The following is a 15,330-nucleotide window of genomic DNA, read 5'->3' as shown; positions in this document are numbered from 1 at the left end:
TTTAATTTTTTTATTTTTAATGCTCTTTAGTAGATTGTATCAAAAGTTTTACCTAATACCAACTCAAACATCATAATTACATATCAGAAACTAGGGCTTGCAAAACCAAAGTTCAAAGTATCAACATGAATCAGTCTGTATTGGTCGATACGTATCGTGCTGATAGCTTCCCGATACACTCTTACAAGGGTTGTATTGGGTCAAACCATGGTTCAGAGGGTAGAAAAGATTTAAACCGACCCCTTTGAATCGATTTACAAAAAATAAATAAATAAACCATAAAAAAATACCAATATAGGCCGATATCCTTACTTGTGTATTGGCCTGTGTCGATAGTTTAAACCTTGTATCCAACCATATGAGTAATGGGTTAATACAGGTCAAATGACACATTAGGATTAGGGAAAAAGGTCGAGATAGGATTTATAACCATGAGTATTTGGATTCAAATCTTTATATCCTCAAAATATTTTGAAATTTATTTTAAAGTAAGTTCAGTTCTAAGGCCAGTTTTCTAGATCAGTTCAAATAGAGTAAAGCACTATACCCTTGGAACCAAATTAGATGGGATTGATTCCAAAAATTTAAAACCAAACCTTATCTATTTAAGATATTGGATAGGGTCGATTCAATACGGGTTTGAGGTCGATTCCACCAGTCCCATCCGATGGTTCACACTTCACATTAAGTCATTAACGATTAAAGTACATGTTTCTTACTTTTTTATGTAAGAGAAAATCTATGCTGCCAGGCATGGTACAACCATATATACCTTAAATCAATTATGTATTCAAAATGCATTGTGATATCTCTTAAAAATATTTTACAATATTTCGAAGCTTTTTTCTGTCAAGCATCCAATACTTGGATCCTTGGGTTTTATAATCTCAGCCCTACTGATCCGGTTGATGGTAACTCTTAAAACTTATCCATTGAACCAGGCTTAACCAGTCATAGTTTCAGCTATTTGAAGGAAATGAAACTTAGGTACAAGAATCCTGACATAGCTTATGGCCAGAGAGAGAGAGAGAGAGATTCGTAAAACCAAAAATGACGACATCAAGATTCAAAGCATCAGAAACGTAAGGTATACCGAAAAAACAATTTTAAGAAATGTATTGGGATAAACTTTGGATACGTATAGATATGGAAGAAAAATCAAGATATGTATATATATAAAAGTAAATTCAAATAAATCCTAAAAAATATATTACAAACAATATTTATAAATTTTATATGATTGCAAATAAACAATTTAAATATAAAAAAAAAAATATATTTTAACAATTTATATAAAGTGTGACATATCGGGACACAATTAGTAACCATTGAAAAATGATGAAATAACTAAAATGTAAAAACAAAAAAAAAACTAAAATTTGAATATCACTTTTCAAAAAACCAATATAATTAATCTTAATATTTATTAGTATATAAATTTTAATAATTAATTCTAGCATTTATTAATAAACATTTGTCACACATTAAGGAAAGTGAAACTTTACTTAAAATGAAAAATGCATATGATCATAGCAAACAAATATGTGTAGCTCATTAGTGAACTTGTGGTTCTTAAAATCAAGTGACTAAGGTCCAAATCTTGATATAGCTAAAATTTGAAGTTTTACACTAACAAAACAAAATTAATGAGAGGATATTATTAATTAAAGAAATTAATGAAAGAATTTGAATTAAGCACTAAAATTCAATTTTAAATTTAAATTTGCTTGAAAATAATTGGCTAATTAATGAAATAGAAATTAGACTTAAATAAAGGAACAAGACACTAATGAGCGATTCAGTATTAAATATTGATTAACGAAATTAATGATGAACCAAAACGATCAAATGTATCGGGCTGTTTTGGATCTGTATCGGCCAAACTGATACATATAAAAAGAAATGGAACAAATGATTTATACACATTGTGTACCGGGTTCTTGTCGGAACGATACATATAAGCTGATACAGCCCGATATGTTGCTATATTTTGACCCTTAGATGACATCTAATGCAGATCCTCAAATTACACCCAACAAGGGAAAGGCATAGCGAGAGGCATCATGTAAGCCAAATGGGATAAGAGTGAAACCCCAAAACAAGGGGAAGCAATCAAATACACCACTAAAATTAAACAAAGGTTCTTAATCAACGAAGACTAAACCACCTATACAAGTGGCAACAAAGCCACAACCATCACTAGATTACATCGACTGCACCAGAGTTCAACATTTTCACGGTGCTAAACAACAGTAACACAGTCCAGCAGGCAGAAGATGCTCAGCTCAGCCTCAACGGCAGCAAAAAAATGCCTCTGCTACCAAAAGAATATTTGAAGATACAAGCACACCCTATGAAAAAAACCCGACCAAAGAACTTATTCAGGACCTGAGACCTTCACATTCCCCCTTGAGAAGAAAGAATTCCATCCGCCAAGTGCAACTGCAGACCATATAGACAGATAGCTTCCCCTTCCTCCTTTGATATTTAACTACTACACTCATTTGGAACTCGTCACCCAAAATTAGTATGTCCCCATAGGGGGCATGCCAAAAGGTGGCATTGGAGGCATACCCATGCCAGCCATAGGTGGTGGTTGTGCAAAACCTCCACTCATTGAAGCTCCTCCCATCCCTGGCATTGGCGGTGCAGGCAAAGCAAGAGGCAGCAACTGGGCATACATATTCTGCAATGAAAAAAATGAATAAACCATAATTTCACTTCATCACACATCCAATAGGATAGAATTCTCCAATAAAAAGTGAGGAATCACAGTAGATGAGCCTCCCCCATTTGCATAAGGGTGGGATCTTGGTTCATTTCACAGGCATACCCTAGACCAAAATTTGGCTCATAATTAACTCGATCAGATACGATGCATCTCCATCCATCCAAAAAGACACCGAGGCAAATTAAATGAGACTGACAACCAAATCGGGTATATTCAAGAATGGCTCACACAACCTGCAGTTTTGCAAGTGTGGAGAAGTAAACTGTTCCCCTACGAAAAGCATCCTGCCTACATATGGGAACACAAATACTGCAAGAGAAGCGCTAAAGTCATAAAGCAGATTTCTAATTGACATACCTGTTGTGCAACCATTTCCTTTTCCTCTTTCTCCTTAGCCTTCACTTCACTAAGAGCATTGAGTCTGTCCTTTATAAGTTCATCAACCTTGCTTGTATACTCACGGATAAACTGAAAATACAGATGTAAGGAATAGTGATGAATAACCTTCAAAATTAAATGTAAAAAATAATAATGGTTGAAACAAAGAAATCACCTGCAAGAGATAAGGGAAAGCAAAGTCGACCATATTGTTCATCCAGGCAAGTTCTAATGCAACATCAGGCCGAATTAAATCATAACAAACAAAGAGGCAAGAAGCAAAGCACTCCTTCTTTCCCTGAATATACATCAGACAAAAAAAGCTCAAAATTTTGCAGAACAAAAGAACCCAGGTGAATAGGTGAAATGGTAATTTGTTGGTTAGAACTTTTTAAATCTCTTCCAAGACGGTTAGGAAAATAGTTCTCTCAGTGTGATTAAAATATTGACTAGGTGTCAACTAGGCAATGGCAATTATCAGCACTAACCAATAGGGGGTAGGCCATCCCTCAAACCCATACCCCCCCAACCCTAGTGGCAGCGGTTCTGGATCTGCCCACACAATAGGTGTCAACTTGCCACATGAATAGATCATGTGGCAAATCACCAGGACTACCTAAAGGGGAGTAGCCCATCCCCCAAACCCATAACCTCCCAACACTGGTGACAGCGGTTCTGGATCTGCCTAGACAATAGGTGTCAATTTGCCACATGCATAGAGAGGGTCATGTGGCAAATCTTTGGCATGCTCATTTAAGATCACAAATTGTATATAGATATCGCTCCTAGACAACACATCTAGCAAAAGTAAACTTCCCATCTTGAAAAAACAAACCAAGATGAGAAGGGAGAATAAAGATAGGAAAAGCAAGAAAGGTTAAAAAAATGTACCTGCTCAATGAAATAAACAAGCAACTCCTCTGAAAGTTCACGGTCACCAGACTGTGAACATGTTTCCATGGCATCTTTGTAAAGGTTGTCTTTCTTAGACAATGCAATGGACTGTCTCCATCTACCTGCTTTCTTGTAAATATAAGCTGCAATGCGTCTCATCTCAAGAAGCTCATGTTTCTCAACCTGTTCAGACACATTAAGATTTAAGCGAAAATATACACTTTATGATCAGTCAATAGGGGCATAGTAAAATTATGCTTACCTTCTGGGCTAGGCCTATTTGATCAAAGTTATCATGCATATCAATTGATTCTCGCAGTCTATCATAGTCCTCCTCCTCAACATAGATCTCATTCAAAGCTTCATTCACAGCAGCAACATCGTTGCTCTGAACTGCTACCATGTATGGCTTCACAAGGTGCAAGTGACCCGCCTGAAACTCAAAGAAACAATTGCATAACCAAGACAATGTTAATCCAGTATACATTTTGAATCCTAATAAGGGAGTGAAATATAGAAAATCAAATTATCATAAAGAGCAGAACCAGACCTTCCGCATTATGTCTACTACACGTGTATGGTCCACACGAAGGGCAAGTACATTGAGAAGATCGTTAATAAGATCAGGATGTTCCTGTAGGTAGAAGTGAACCGCCTTGTAGTAGAGCTCCACATTTGCAACTTTGACTGCAACATCTTTGAATTGCATATGGTCCCATGCTTCCGGAGAATGGTTCATAATGGTGGTTGCAGCATTGTCAAACTCATCATATTGTATATACAAATAGGTGAGTTCCTTCCAGTGCTGTTGTTCATCACAGGCTCGTATTAGTTTTGGAATGTTAAGACGTGTTGAGAACAGTTTAATGTGTTCCATAAGCTTCTCCGGGCGGTATCTAGCATATAGGACTCCCAACTCGGTAAAGATGCCCATATGTGCGCGCTCCAAGCCCAGACCACTTTCCATGAGAGAGATTAGCTCATTGAAGCATCCTCTGTTCTGGTAATAGTCACTAACCTCCTCCAAGTCATCCACCTAGAACAGCCAACAAAATACTATGATGTAAATATGCATTCAGATCTAATCAATTAGAAAAAGGTACGCTTGTGCTATACAAACAAAGAATGATCTGAGGGACCAACAATCAAAAGGGTAGGCCGGTGCACAAGGGTACCACCAATGCGGGGTCTGGGGAGGGACCAATGTACGCAGCCTTACCCCTGTACATACAGAGAGGCCGTTTCCAAGATTTGACCTTGGTCATCCAAGTCACAATGGATCAATTGGAAACAGAGAGGCTGTTTCCAATATGAGGGACCAGTACGTGGAACCAAAAAAAGGTAATTGATATTGAACAAATTTGCCATGGTTAACAGAGAAGCTATATAACAAATGACCTTCCAAATCAAAATAACCATTGATAAAGGAGGACGTTTATATATGCACCTGTATTATGATGTTGAGCCCACAAATTTGTGCCAAACGGAACTCTTCAGCATCAACACAAGCAAAGCAAACTTCCTTCCATGTCTTTGAACTATTCGCCTTTCGAGCTGCATCTACTGCACCTTGGAACTGCCTCAACTTCACAAGTGTAATTGCAAGTTTGGCCCAGTTAGAAATAAATGCAAAGATAATCTTTGCAGCCTCATACAGGGCTTCATCATACAAGCGATCACCAACATTTTGGAGATTGGCTACATTTGGCATTAGAATAAATTCCTCAATCTCACCTAGCCTGTCAATCTTGGCATAAGCATAAATCAGTTCACTATCCACCTTGGGCTCCTTCAACTTCTGCCTCACCATCAGAAGATACCTCACCAAGTCATGGTACACATTGGCATCCTCAGCAGCCTGGATGACATCCGAGAATTGAGTGGCATCATCTGCACGGATAAATGATTCAATTGCATCACTCACTAGTCCCTCCCTGAGTTGGGCCTTGGCCACTTGGCTCCAAACAGCATCCTCTTCAACACGGAATGCAAATTCCACGGCTCGTTCAATGCTTTGAATGTTGTCCAAAAGAACATTCACAGCCTGGACATTCAAGTTGAACTTCTTGAAGATAGCAAATGCTTCTTCATATAATTGTGCTTCCACTGCCACCTCTCCAACTGCAGGTCCATCAAAGTTGTCTAACCTATTAATGTAATCCATTACCCTCGATGCATCTGCTTTGATAGCTGTCAGGATCAAGAGATTCTGCAAATTGAAGTTTCCGCTGAAGGCTGAGTTCTGGAGCACAATCTTTTCAAGAAGCTCAATCAACTCGTGTGGGAGATCAGCTGTCATGAATGCTTTAACAGCTGCAGAAACTTGCTCAGGGCTCTTGCTTTCAGGCAAGGCAGTAGATACAACTTGATCAATAAGCTGTCTCCTATACACATTATCAGGTCTAAGAACGTTTTCCCAAAGATCAGAATCCATTCTCTCAACAACGTATCTGAAAGGGAAGGAAAGGGTAAGTATAATTCAAAACAAAAAGAAAAGCACAAGGGTACAATAACATTAACTACTGGATAAATAGTATATAAACCTGGCCTGCAGCTTGAACAATGAATTCTTATTTGTGACATTGATAAGTGCATCATCACACTGTCCTCTTCGGTAAGCAATAACTGCCAGTGTAGGGTCCCGCTTCTCACAATATTTACCCACAACACGTGAATCATAGTATGGATTGGTGGTGAGAAAATGCTCTGGATTGTTATTGCTGTCAATGATGATTTTACCAAGAGCATTATGAACATGTACATCCTGACTTCCCTCACTCACAAGATGCTCCAGGAACTGAGTGAGTAAACGGAGGCGATTCCTACAACCAGAAGGCAAAATCATGAGAGGGAGGGAGGGAGGGAGGGATGTTGGAAAGGGGAGAGAAAGCGAGAGAACAAACCTTTTCTCACACTCTTCAACAAGGGGCTCCACTGGAAGGAGGGAACGAACAGAAAGAATAAGGCCTTTAATGAAATCTTCTGGGCACTCATCATCAAGCAGCTGCCCTACAACTAGAGGTGCATTTCCAGGGTTGACCTGTTAAGCAAAAAGATACAAAACATTAGTGAAGGGGTCACTTCTTGGTGCAATGGTAAAATCTTGGGCTGACAAGCATGACAATCCAGGTTCAATTCTGCAAACTTTTACCTTTTGAACATAGCCTTCAATATATCGAAGCATATTGTTTGAATAGAGATAGTGTGTAAGATCCGGAACAAAACCAAAACGATCACAAACATTTATCAATGGTCGTGCATCAGGAAGCTTTGCTTCCATTAGAAAGTTCTTTGTCTTCTCAGGGTCATAGAAATTTGATTCTCTTGTCACACGTTCAACCTCTTTTATCTGTCCAGTTTTAGCAGCTGCTTCGATGTACTTAAAATGAATATCAGGATCCTCACTGTCCCAGTAACAAAAATAACCTAAATAAGCAAAAGAATTTGACTGTAAAAACAAAGAAAAGAACACTACTTTTATTCCCCAGAGGACATACCTGGAGCTCAAATATGATCCCAGAAAAAAGTACAATCCTTCATATGACTTAAATTGTTCAAAGAGATTTATACAAGAATCAACACCCAATTGCTCACAATATTCTTTTGCAGTCTGCAAGAAACATACTGGTGAGACTAGATTAAAGAATTGGAATAATAAAATACTAGATAAAGAACAGAAAGTTACCTGCACAATTATCTGCAGATTTCCTCTAAGATTAGTAAGTAAAAGGTCCTTCATGCACTCCAGTGCCCACTCTCTGGAAAGGGTCCCAAAGAACTCTACAAGTGACTGGAAAAATATGCATATTTAGTAACAAATTTTCACTTCCACAAACCAAATAAGAGAAAATGTTATAACATTGAAGCACATAAACCTGTGGTTCAATGGCATGTGTATTCACAATCACACGTTTGATATCTGGCAACTCAGTATAATGCTGCATGAAGAAACCATGTTTAATCCAAGGAAAAGTGGTAGCTCTCTTTAACACTGAAGTTCGCATTTACAATTTTCAAGCACACACTTTACCTGAAGAGCACGCATGTACAAACCAGCTTTCTCACAAAGTTGAGCAATTCGAGGACGATCATAGTGACTAAACATTCCATTAGCTAAAATAGCATCCGCTACATTTGGAAATGTCACTAGATTGATCTCCAAGACCTGAACAGAGGACAAATGTCATGGAGGCTGACTACATGAGTGAAAATGAGAAACACATAGTATAAGCTTGATTAAAAAGCAAGAGTATAAGCTTGATTAAAAAGCAATAACCTTTGTCTGAAGGTATCCATGCTCTGGCAAATTTGGCTTCAAAACATCTAGCAAAAATGCTGTTGCCTCACGGATCATGTTCCTCTGGAGTAAAGAATACCAAAAACAATTGTAAGACAATTACATGAAAGAAAATGTGCAATAAGAGGAGAAAGAATAAAAGCAGTTGTTAGCCAAATGAAGCATGAACTGCGAAGCAAGCACAAAATTTTCCACTTAAATACAATATCAGATAGCCAACCAAACATAATTTCACCCTACTGTCAAACTAACCCTCCTCCCTTCCAAAGAAAAAAAAAAGATGAAATGCAGAGCACAAAATGAACCTGAAGGAAGAGATCGGTGATCGTATTGTAGTCAACTGGGCAACCACCCTCCATTTGTGACATCATAAGTGCAAAGTTAACAGCACCCTGCCATCCAGAAATAAATTCTGAGCTATTGTTCAAAAGAAATATGCTTCAGTGAAATTTATTTTAGCAAAGCATGTAAAATGCAGGAAGAGGGCTGCCATCCACCAGAGGTTTGAAATAGCCAATTTTCAAGGGTTCAAGTTTCACCTTAACGGTTCATCAAATTGAAAATAGAAAAAGATATGAAATTGCTCAAAATATTTTTAGGCAACATAATAAAGTACCTGTGGATCGGATCTCAGAATTGTTTGCAGAAGGAATAGATAGTCAGGTGTGTATCCAACCTGTATTATGCAGAAATCATGTCCTTTCAGTATTAGCACTCAATGATATAAAGAAAAAAGTCAAAAAAAAATAATAAAGAAAAAGATGAATTCTTCATTAGCTGTATTTTCCCAAACTTTCAAAACAATAAAAGTCATGTTTACAGGATGTGGGATAACTACCAACATGCAAAACATACAACAATTACCTGCTTCGAGTATATGAGAATTTTGTCAAATTCTCTTCGTTCAGCAAAAGCTGCAACAACCTTTGGGGTGGCCCTAGCTTTGATGTATATTTTCAGAGCAAGATCATTATCCACAGTCTACAAAGGAAACATGCATCAAGATACCAAAAATGAGATGAAAGGAATCATCAAACCAAATTAAAAGTAAAGGATGCAAACTGAATGCAGAGAAATAGGATGCAGTTTTTATAAAATATAAATGTTGCAGGAGAGTCTCTACTAAATTTCTCATAGTAGTATAACAAAGTACAATTTCAAATTCACAACCAAACCTTCACAAGATCTCCAAGCTCCTCACTACACTCAAGCTTGTCTTCAGCTAACCAATTCTCCAGAAGATTCTTTTTATTCTGATTCACAACAAGGCGGGATAACTCCAGCGACTCAAATGGATTAAGTTTCCCTCTAGTCAAGAGAGTTCCAAAATACTGCAATAGAGGTGGCGTTTGCCCAGCTTGCACAGGAACACTCTGCAAAATATAAGTAAAATAAGTTGAACTGGATTAAACCTTTTCCAAAATTTCTAAGACAATAAAACAAGGAATAATAGTAATTTCTTGTTTCTTTAACAAAAGCATTATATCCAAGAGAGCAAATGACGAACCCTTAATTAAAAGAAACATGCCTTGAAGGTTGAGTATAGTCTGACACAGAAGGTATTATCAGCAGTAAGGAAAACAAAACAAAAAAGAACCCAGGCTAACAGCGATTTATCCTTACTTAAAGACACATTCAGTCCAAGAAACCCCATATGATTAGTAGTTACAATAAGGCCGATCTTGAATCATTAAAAAGTAGAGGTATTTGCTTGGCTGGTTGCATTGTACAGCAACCTTATGCATGATAACTTGAAAAGCAGAGGAATCCAGTTAGAGAAAAGATGCTATTTGTGTGAACATGCAGAGGAAGAAGTTCATCTATTAGTTGGTTGTGACTTTTCCACTCGGGATTTCCTATTCACTTTTCCTACCTACTCTCTACCCATCGTGAATTGGAGCAACACATCTCTATTATGAATTAAGAGATGTGCGGCTCCAATTCACAGCGGGTAGAGAGTGGGTAGGAAAAGTTTGTAGGGAATCTGGGCCTGGCTTTTCAAAGTACATCCAGAGTTTCTTCTTCAGGTTGTTTGTTGTGGTTATGTGGGTTCCAAGAATTCCCAAGGAGATTCTCTCAGACTTTCCGGTTTAGAATGGAAATAAGAAAGTTAAAATTGTGTGGTCTTGTGTGCCATTTGAGATTCACTAGATGTTTGGAAACAAAGGAATAGGAGATTTTTTGTGAAGAACCAATGAAGAACTGTGTTCAGTCATTGGGAGGAGAATTTCGAATTTGATTTTGATTCTTCCAGATTTTTCAGGTGTTACAAGAGAGTTGTTTGGGACCAGCTTTTGGAAATCTTTGGAGCTGGATTGAAGGGATTGATGTATTGTACCTTTTTTTTGTCTTTTCTTTTTGTTGGACGACTTCTCATTACCTCTTCGGTTGTGCTTGTCTTACTTTTAATGATTTTTTGTATTTGTCTCCATAAAAAACAAAACAAAACAAAGGATCAAGAAAAATAGAAATTTCGTGTTTAAAAGTATAGAAAACAAATGGCAATAAATCATATAAAAGAAACAGACATTCAAGGCAGGACTTGGTCTAAAGAAAAAGGGCATCATTAGCAGTGTGGCAAGTACACAGGAAACCCATGAAGAACAATAGGGAATTGGAGTGTCACTTTTTTATCCATTTACACTTTGCTTTTATGATTTGGTACCAACTCCAGGATTTTTTGGTATCAAGTTTAACGTTTTGTGGTGTCTGCATGGCACCTTGTCTGGCAGAAAGAAGGTTTGCAAAGATATGTATTTGGGAGTATCTTTAAATGCAAAGGTCACTCCAAGAGATTATCAATTTAGTTGTAACTAATTTCCACTAATGAACTATTCAAGTGCATAATATGATAATAGTTGAATCTTGAATGTGAAAAAATAGTTCTGTTCATTCAAGGGTCTGGCATACCATGCAGGAACTGTTTATTTTAGGTCCCTTCCCCAGGATGACACCTTCAAATTGAAATCTAATGTTTGATCTATTTGGACCCTGGGGACAACAGGAACTGGAGATGTTTCTAGAAACAGTGGGGCCACCATGATTTAGTACTTATTATCCTAGGCAGAGAACAATCAACAATTGTGCAAGAGACAAGGGCCTTGAACCTTTCCCATGGCCTCCAACATTTATATCACTTTGGTTATGATGAGCTTTTGTGCAGAGCAGGATACTCTATCAGATGATCATATGGTTCCTCAAATGACCTGCGTGTTCAATACTTTCATATTATCAAACACTCATTTTTAGGTGGCTAGACAGAACATATGAATGCAAAAATGTGCTAACGACTTGGCAAACAGTCTCACAAACAGTGGTGTCACAAGGTTGGAGAAATTTTTCAATCTGATCATTTATTTTTCTTCATTATGTTGCCAACATTTTGCTGCTTCATTATTTTTCTTCAAAGCCACTGCATAAATTTTTCTTTCTCTTTATAAATAAAATACATAGCCATAGCAAATGAACAAATATAGCAACAATATTATAATAAACTTATAGAAGCTACACAAATAAAATCTGTGATAAGTCATATAAAAATTACAGTACCTGAAACTTTGCAACAGTATCAGGAGTACGAAGAATTCCCTGTGGAGACTCTGCAGCAAGCTCTGCAGCTTCCTTATATTTAGTCTGAGCAAACAGTTCTTGGAATCGCTGCACAACCTGAGTAATAGAAAGAGAAGTTATAAATAGGCATGTTTTTAATATGGAATTGAAGTACATGACACATAAGACTAACAGCATCTTTACAATAAGACCTAATAAGCAGTTCATACATACAACACTCGGACATCATACACCAATAATTAGGAGATTTATACCAAAAATAACTGATAAAAAAAGATTTAAACAATAAATTTTGAAGCATTAAATAAAACATTACTATTGCTGGTATGAGAGCATCAGAACACTGGGTTGAAGTCTGAGTGTGACCACTTTGTGCAAAAAATACCAAAGGTTAGGACTCTATCTAGTCTACCTCTCAAGACCCCAGATAACTGGGACCAACATTGGGTAATGGCCACATCACTCATGCTTGTAGTCCTCACCATCTGAAAGGCCTGGTTTTCTTTCTTTGTTCCTTTTTGTTCTTTTGAGAAACCTAATAGTAAATTCATTTCATAAGGGTCGAAACAAACCCTTAAAATATACAGTGAAACACTGTATAAACATATACAAATGCTCTTCTGCAAAAAAGGAAAAAGCAGCAGGAAGAGAGATGCTCTTGGCTCATCAAAAACAGCAACAGAGAATTGAAAGTGACGCATCTGAACAGCTTAAACACAAAAGCCAAGAAAAAAACAACCCCACAACTTTTCTAATAGCTTAATCCTCCTAAGACACTTTCTTATTGAAGATACGAGAGTTTCTTTCAATCTATATCGACCATACTGCAGCTGCTGAAAATACTTCCCAAACTGCCCTTCCACTAGCATTTGTCCCCCTATTCTCCAGCTTTTTGCCGTCTCTCCAAGAGACTCAGGAAATACCCAGCTCAACTCCAGCCTTGGTAAGAAAAAAGGCCAGATTCTCCTGCTGAATTAGCGAAGGATAAAAAGATGGTCTACAGATTCCCAGTCACTGGAACATAACGCAAAACCATTGGAAGGGTTTCTCTTTTCACTTTTCCCTTTTATCAAGGATGAGGTGATGTGAAAAAATAAAATAAAAAAAATAACATTTGGGCACTTTTCAGGAATATGTCTTGTACATATTTCTCAGAATGGCAAATCATTGGAGAAAGAACCAGAAGGCATTCTCTGGGATCATTTGTTCTCTTTTTTTCCTTTTTCATTTTTCAATGTTGTGCTGAAGAGATGGATTGCCAATTCTGACTAACAACCTAACCCCATAGGCAGATCAACCAAAGTTATGATTGAATATCAAAATCCCTACAAAGAAATCAAATTTGGCATCCTAAGAAAGTCAGGCATAAAATTAAAGATTCCCTGCATTCTCCAGGAATCAATAGTAATCAGGAATTTCAATTAAGTGGAAAGAAATAGAAATAGAGGATCACTTTACCAAATTCTCTGCCCCGGGAAGGTTTCCTCTTTTGGCAAGATTAACAGCAAGCTCTAGATTGTTCAACTGTAACAGTCAATGAAGAGCATTTGTCAACAGAACAAATAACTAGCTGCAATCAACCAGAAAAAACAATAATTCAATCTTCTATAGCACAAAAGAGAAGATTATACATGCCTGACCACTGACAAAAGGAACAATCATTGCTTCATTGACAGTAGCCAATAACACCTGGCCTCGTCTATTCACAGCATAGAATCCACCAACTGAAGAAGCTTCAGTTGTCAAAAATATAGGATCTGGACTAATACGATTTCTATAAACTGCAGAAGCAGTCTCCAAGTCATATACAAATAAAAGACCAAGCTTTGTAATTACATATATCAAACTGTACTTGTGGGATATCTGCAAAATAAGACAGAAACTTGGCATTGGTCTACATTTCATTGGAACTTAGTGCAAGTATATAGTTGGTTAAAGAATATGCCTGCATTGCCACAGGGAAGTCATCAGCAAAATCTGGAGGGAAGAAAAGATCTGCTTGCTTCTTAGTAAAAGCTGGTTTGCCTGCTCCCAAGATTTCACACATCAGTAATGCATCACTAGTTGGATGTTCAAGATAGCAAGATAACCAAAGAGAAGTGATTTTCAATATAAAAGAAATATGATGTCACAGTCCAGAAGCTGAAAACACATCATTTCCCAAATCGACAACATGAAAGAAAATCATTGAGCATATACAGAGTTCAGATCTGCTGACCAGTGACCACAACACATTGCTGTCAACGCTCATCCAGCTGCAGTTCAAGAATATTGGCAGTGTAAAGTACAACCAATGTTCCAAATGTGCAGTTGGGGTGAACGTGGCTAGAAATGTGTTGTGGAAAGCAGATCCGAACTCTATACAGAGAAAAAATGCAAGAGGATCAGTATATATATATATATATATTCTTTTTTTGTAGACACATTGCTATACAGTAAAAACAATCAACTCAATTTGTAATTTCAGGATATGTCGGAAGAAGGTTAACAAAAAACATAAATCAAATGATAATTCTGAACAATATTGCTTCTTTCCACTATATATATATATATATATATATATATATATATATATATAACTCTTTCTCCCCTTTATAATAAATAAGTACAAGAACTATAAGGATAAATGCAAAGGGGTAATTGTTGGTTCAGTATCTGGATAAGCTAGTAATTTCTTATCACCAGCTTTTCCACTCTTCCAATCTAAGTAATAAATTTTACCCTTACCATTTAAAAAAAAAGGCAAGTAAAGAAAAAAAGACCTGGCTGAGCACCAAGTTCAATCACATGCAACTTTGATGTAATCTGGCCAGCATTGGTGGTCTTTGAGGCAAAACAAATAAGAATAGAAGGGTTTTCATTTCCTGGAACCTGTATACAGAAACAGAAACAAGTACAATGCCCTGATTTAAATAAAAGAGTGATATGAAGCTTGCTCAAAAATCACAACTTGCAGAAAAGAAGAGAAACAAATAACCAAACCTTAAATGAGGCAAATGATGCAGCATGTGCTTCAAGAGCTTGACTGCGCTGCTGATCCACAGAGAAAAGCTGCATATTTCCTTTGACCAGTTGGGGCCTCTACAACCAAATTTTGAAAGCAGAATAAAAACTCTAGCAGTTATAATGGTCAGAAGAAAAACCATAAAAGTTTATTGTTTAGCCATCACCAGATAAAAAAATAAGATCATAACTGATCAATATAGCCTCTAACACCATATGAAGCCAATGATATTGAATGAAAAGTGATCAAAAAACAGGGGAAAGAGTAAAAAAAATTTAATTCTAATCAGCAAGGAAAGAATCAATAATAGCATCCAGGGGCGCAAGGCAGGAGCCACCGCATGGTGTAACGGTAAAATCTTGGCCAACAAGCATGAAAACATGAGTTTCTGTAAGTGGCAACTTTGTGCTAAAAACAAATGCCAAAGATTAGGTCTGTATCCAAGACGCCAGATAG

The 15,330-nt window shown here is 37.1% G+C and overlaps 1 protein-coding gene across 1 annotated transcript in view; it reads right to left on the bottom strand.

The window, feature by feature from the left end:
- Nucleotides 1-2,080: 2,080 nt before the first annotated feature.
- The window catches only part of LOC148870397 (clathrin heavy chain 2-like), a 29,681-nt gene continuing 16,431 nt past the window's right edge, over nucleotides 2,081-15,330 (bottom strand). The window contains exons 6-30 of the mRNA XM_088969417.1: nucleotides 14,853-14,951; nucleotides 14,633-14,741; nucleotides 13,816-13,895; nucleotides 13,506-13,733; nucleotides 13,329-13,394; nucleotides 11,850-11,966; nucleotides 9,476-9,673; nucleotides 9,165-9,281; nucleotides 8,917-8,976; nucleotides 8,606-8,692; nucleotides 8,280-8,363; nucleotides 8,034-8,168; nucleotides 7,879-7,941; nucleotides 7,689-7,793; nucleotides 7,501-7,613; nucleotides 7,155-7,407; nucleotides 6,907-7,043; nucleotides 6,547-6,825; nucleotides 5,451-6,453; nucleotides 4,554-5,039; nucleotides 4,266-4,436; nucleotides 4,001-4,186; nucleotides 3,285-3,407; nucleotides 3,089-3,199; nucleotides 2,081-2,686 (exon numbers count right to left, since the gene is read on the bottom strand). Coding sequence (XP_088825543.1) covers nucleotides 2,525-2,686; nucleotides 3,089-3,199; nucleotides 3,285-3,407; nucleotides 4,001-4,186; nucleotides 4,266-4,436; nucleotides 4,554-5,039; nucleotides 5,451-6,453; nucleotides 6,547-6,825; nucleotides 6,907-7,043; nucleotides 7,155-7,407; nucleotides 7,501-7,613; nucleotides 7,689-7,793; nucleotides 7,879-7,941; nucleotides 8,034-8,168; nucleotides 8,280-8,363; nucleotides 8,606-8,692; nucleotides 8,917-8,976; nucleotides 9,165-9,281; nucleotides 9,476-9,673; nucleotides 11,850-11,966; nucleotides 13,329-13,394; nucleotides 13,506-13,733; nucleotides 13,816-13,895; nucleotides 14,633-14,741; nucleotides 14,853-14,951 — 4,572 coding nt within the window. The 3' untranslated portion in view covers nucleotides 2,081-2,524. The remainder of the gene's footprint in view (nucleotides 2,687-3,088; nucleotides 3,200-3,284; nucleotides 3,408-4,000; nucleotides 4,187-4,265; nucleotides 4,437-4,553; nucleotides 5,040-5,450; nucleotides 6,454-6,546; nucleotides 6,826-6,906; nucleotides 7,044-7,154; nucleotides 7,408-7,500; nucleotides 7,614-7,688; nucleotides 7,794-7,878; nucleotides 7,942-8,033; nucleotides 8,169-8,279; nucleotides 8,364-8,605; nucleotides 8,693-8,916; nucleotides 8,977-9,164; nucleotides 9,282-9,475; nucleotides 9,674-11,849; nucleotides 11,967-13,328; nucleotides 13,395-13,505; nucleotides 13,734-13,815; nucleotides 13,896-14,632; nucleotides 14,742-14,852; nucleotides 14,952-15,330) is intronic.

This window comes from Nelumbo lutea, chromosome 2 (assembly GCF_056320005.1).
Source record: "Nelumbo lutea isolate HS-2025 chromosome 2, American lotus-T2T, whole genome shotgun sequence".
Classification (NCBI taxonomy): domain Eukaryota; kingdom Viridiplantae; phylum Streptophyta; class Magnoliopsida; order Proteales; family Nelumbonaceae; genus Nelumbo; species Nelumbo lutea.
Note: the sequence above shows the minus strand (reverse complement) of the source record. Positions and strands in the feature narration are given on the sequence as shown.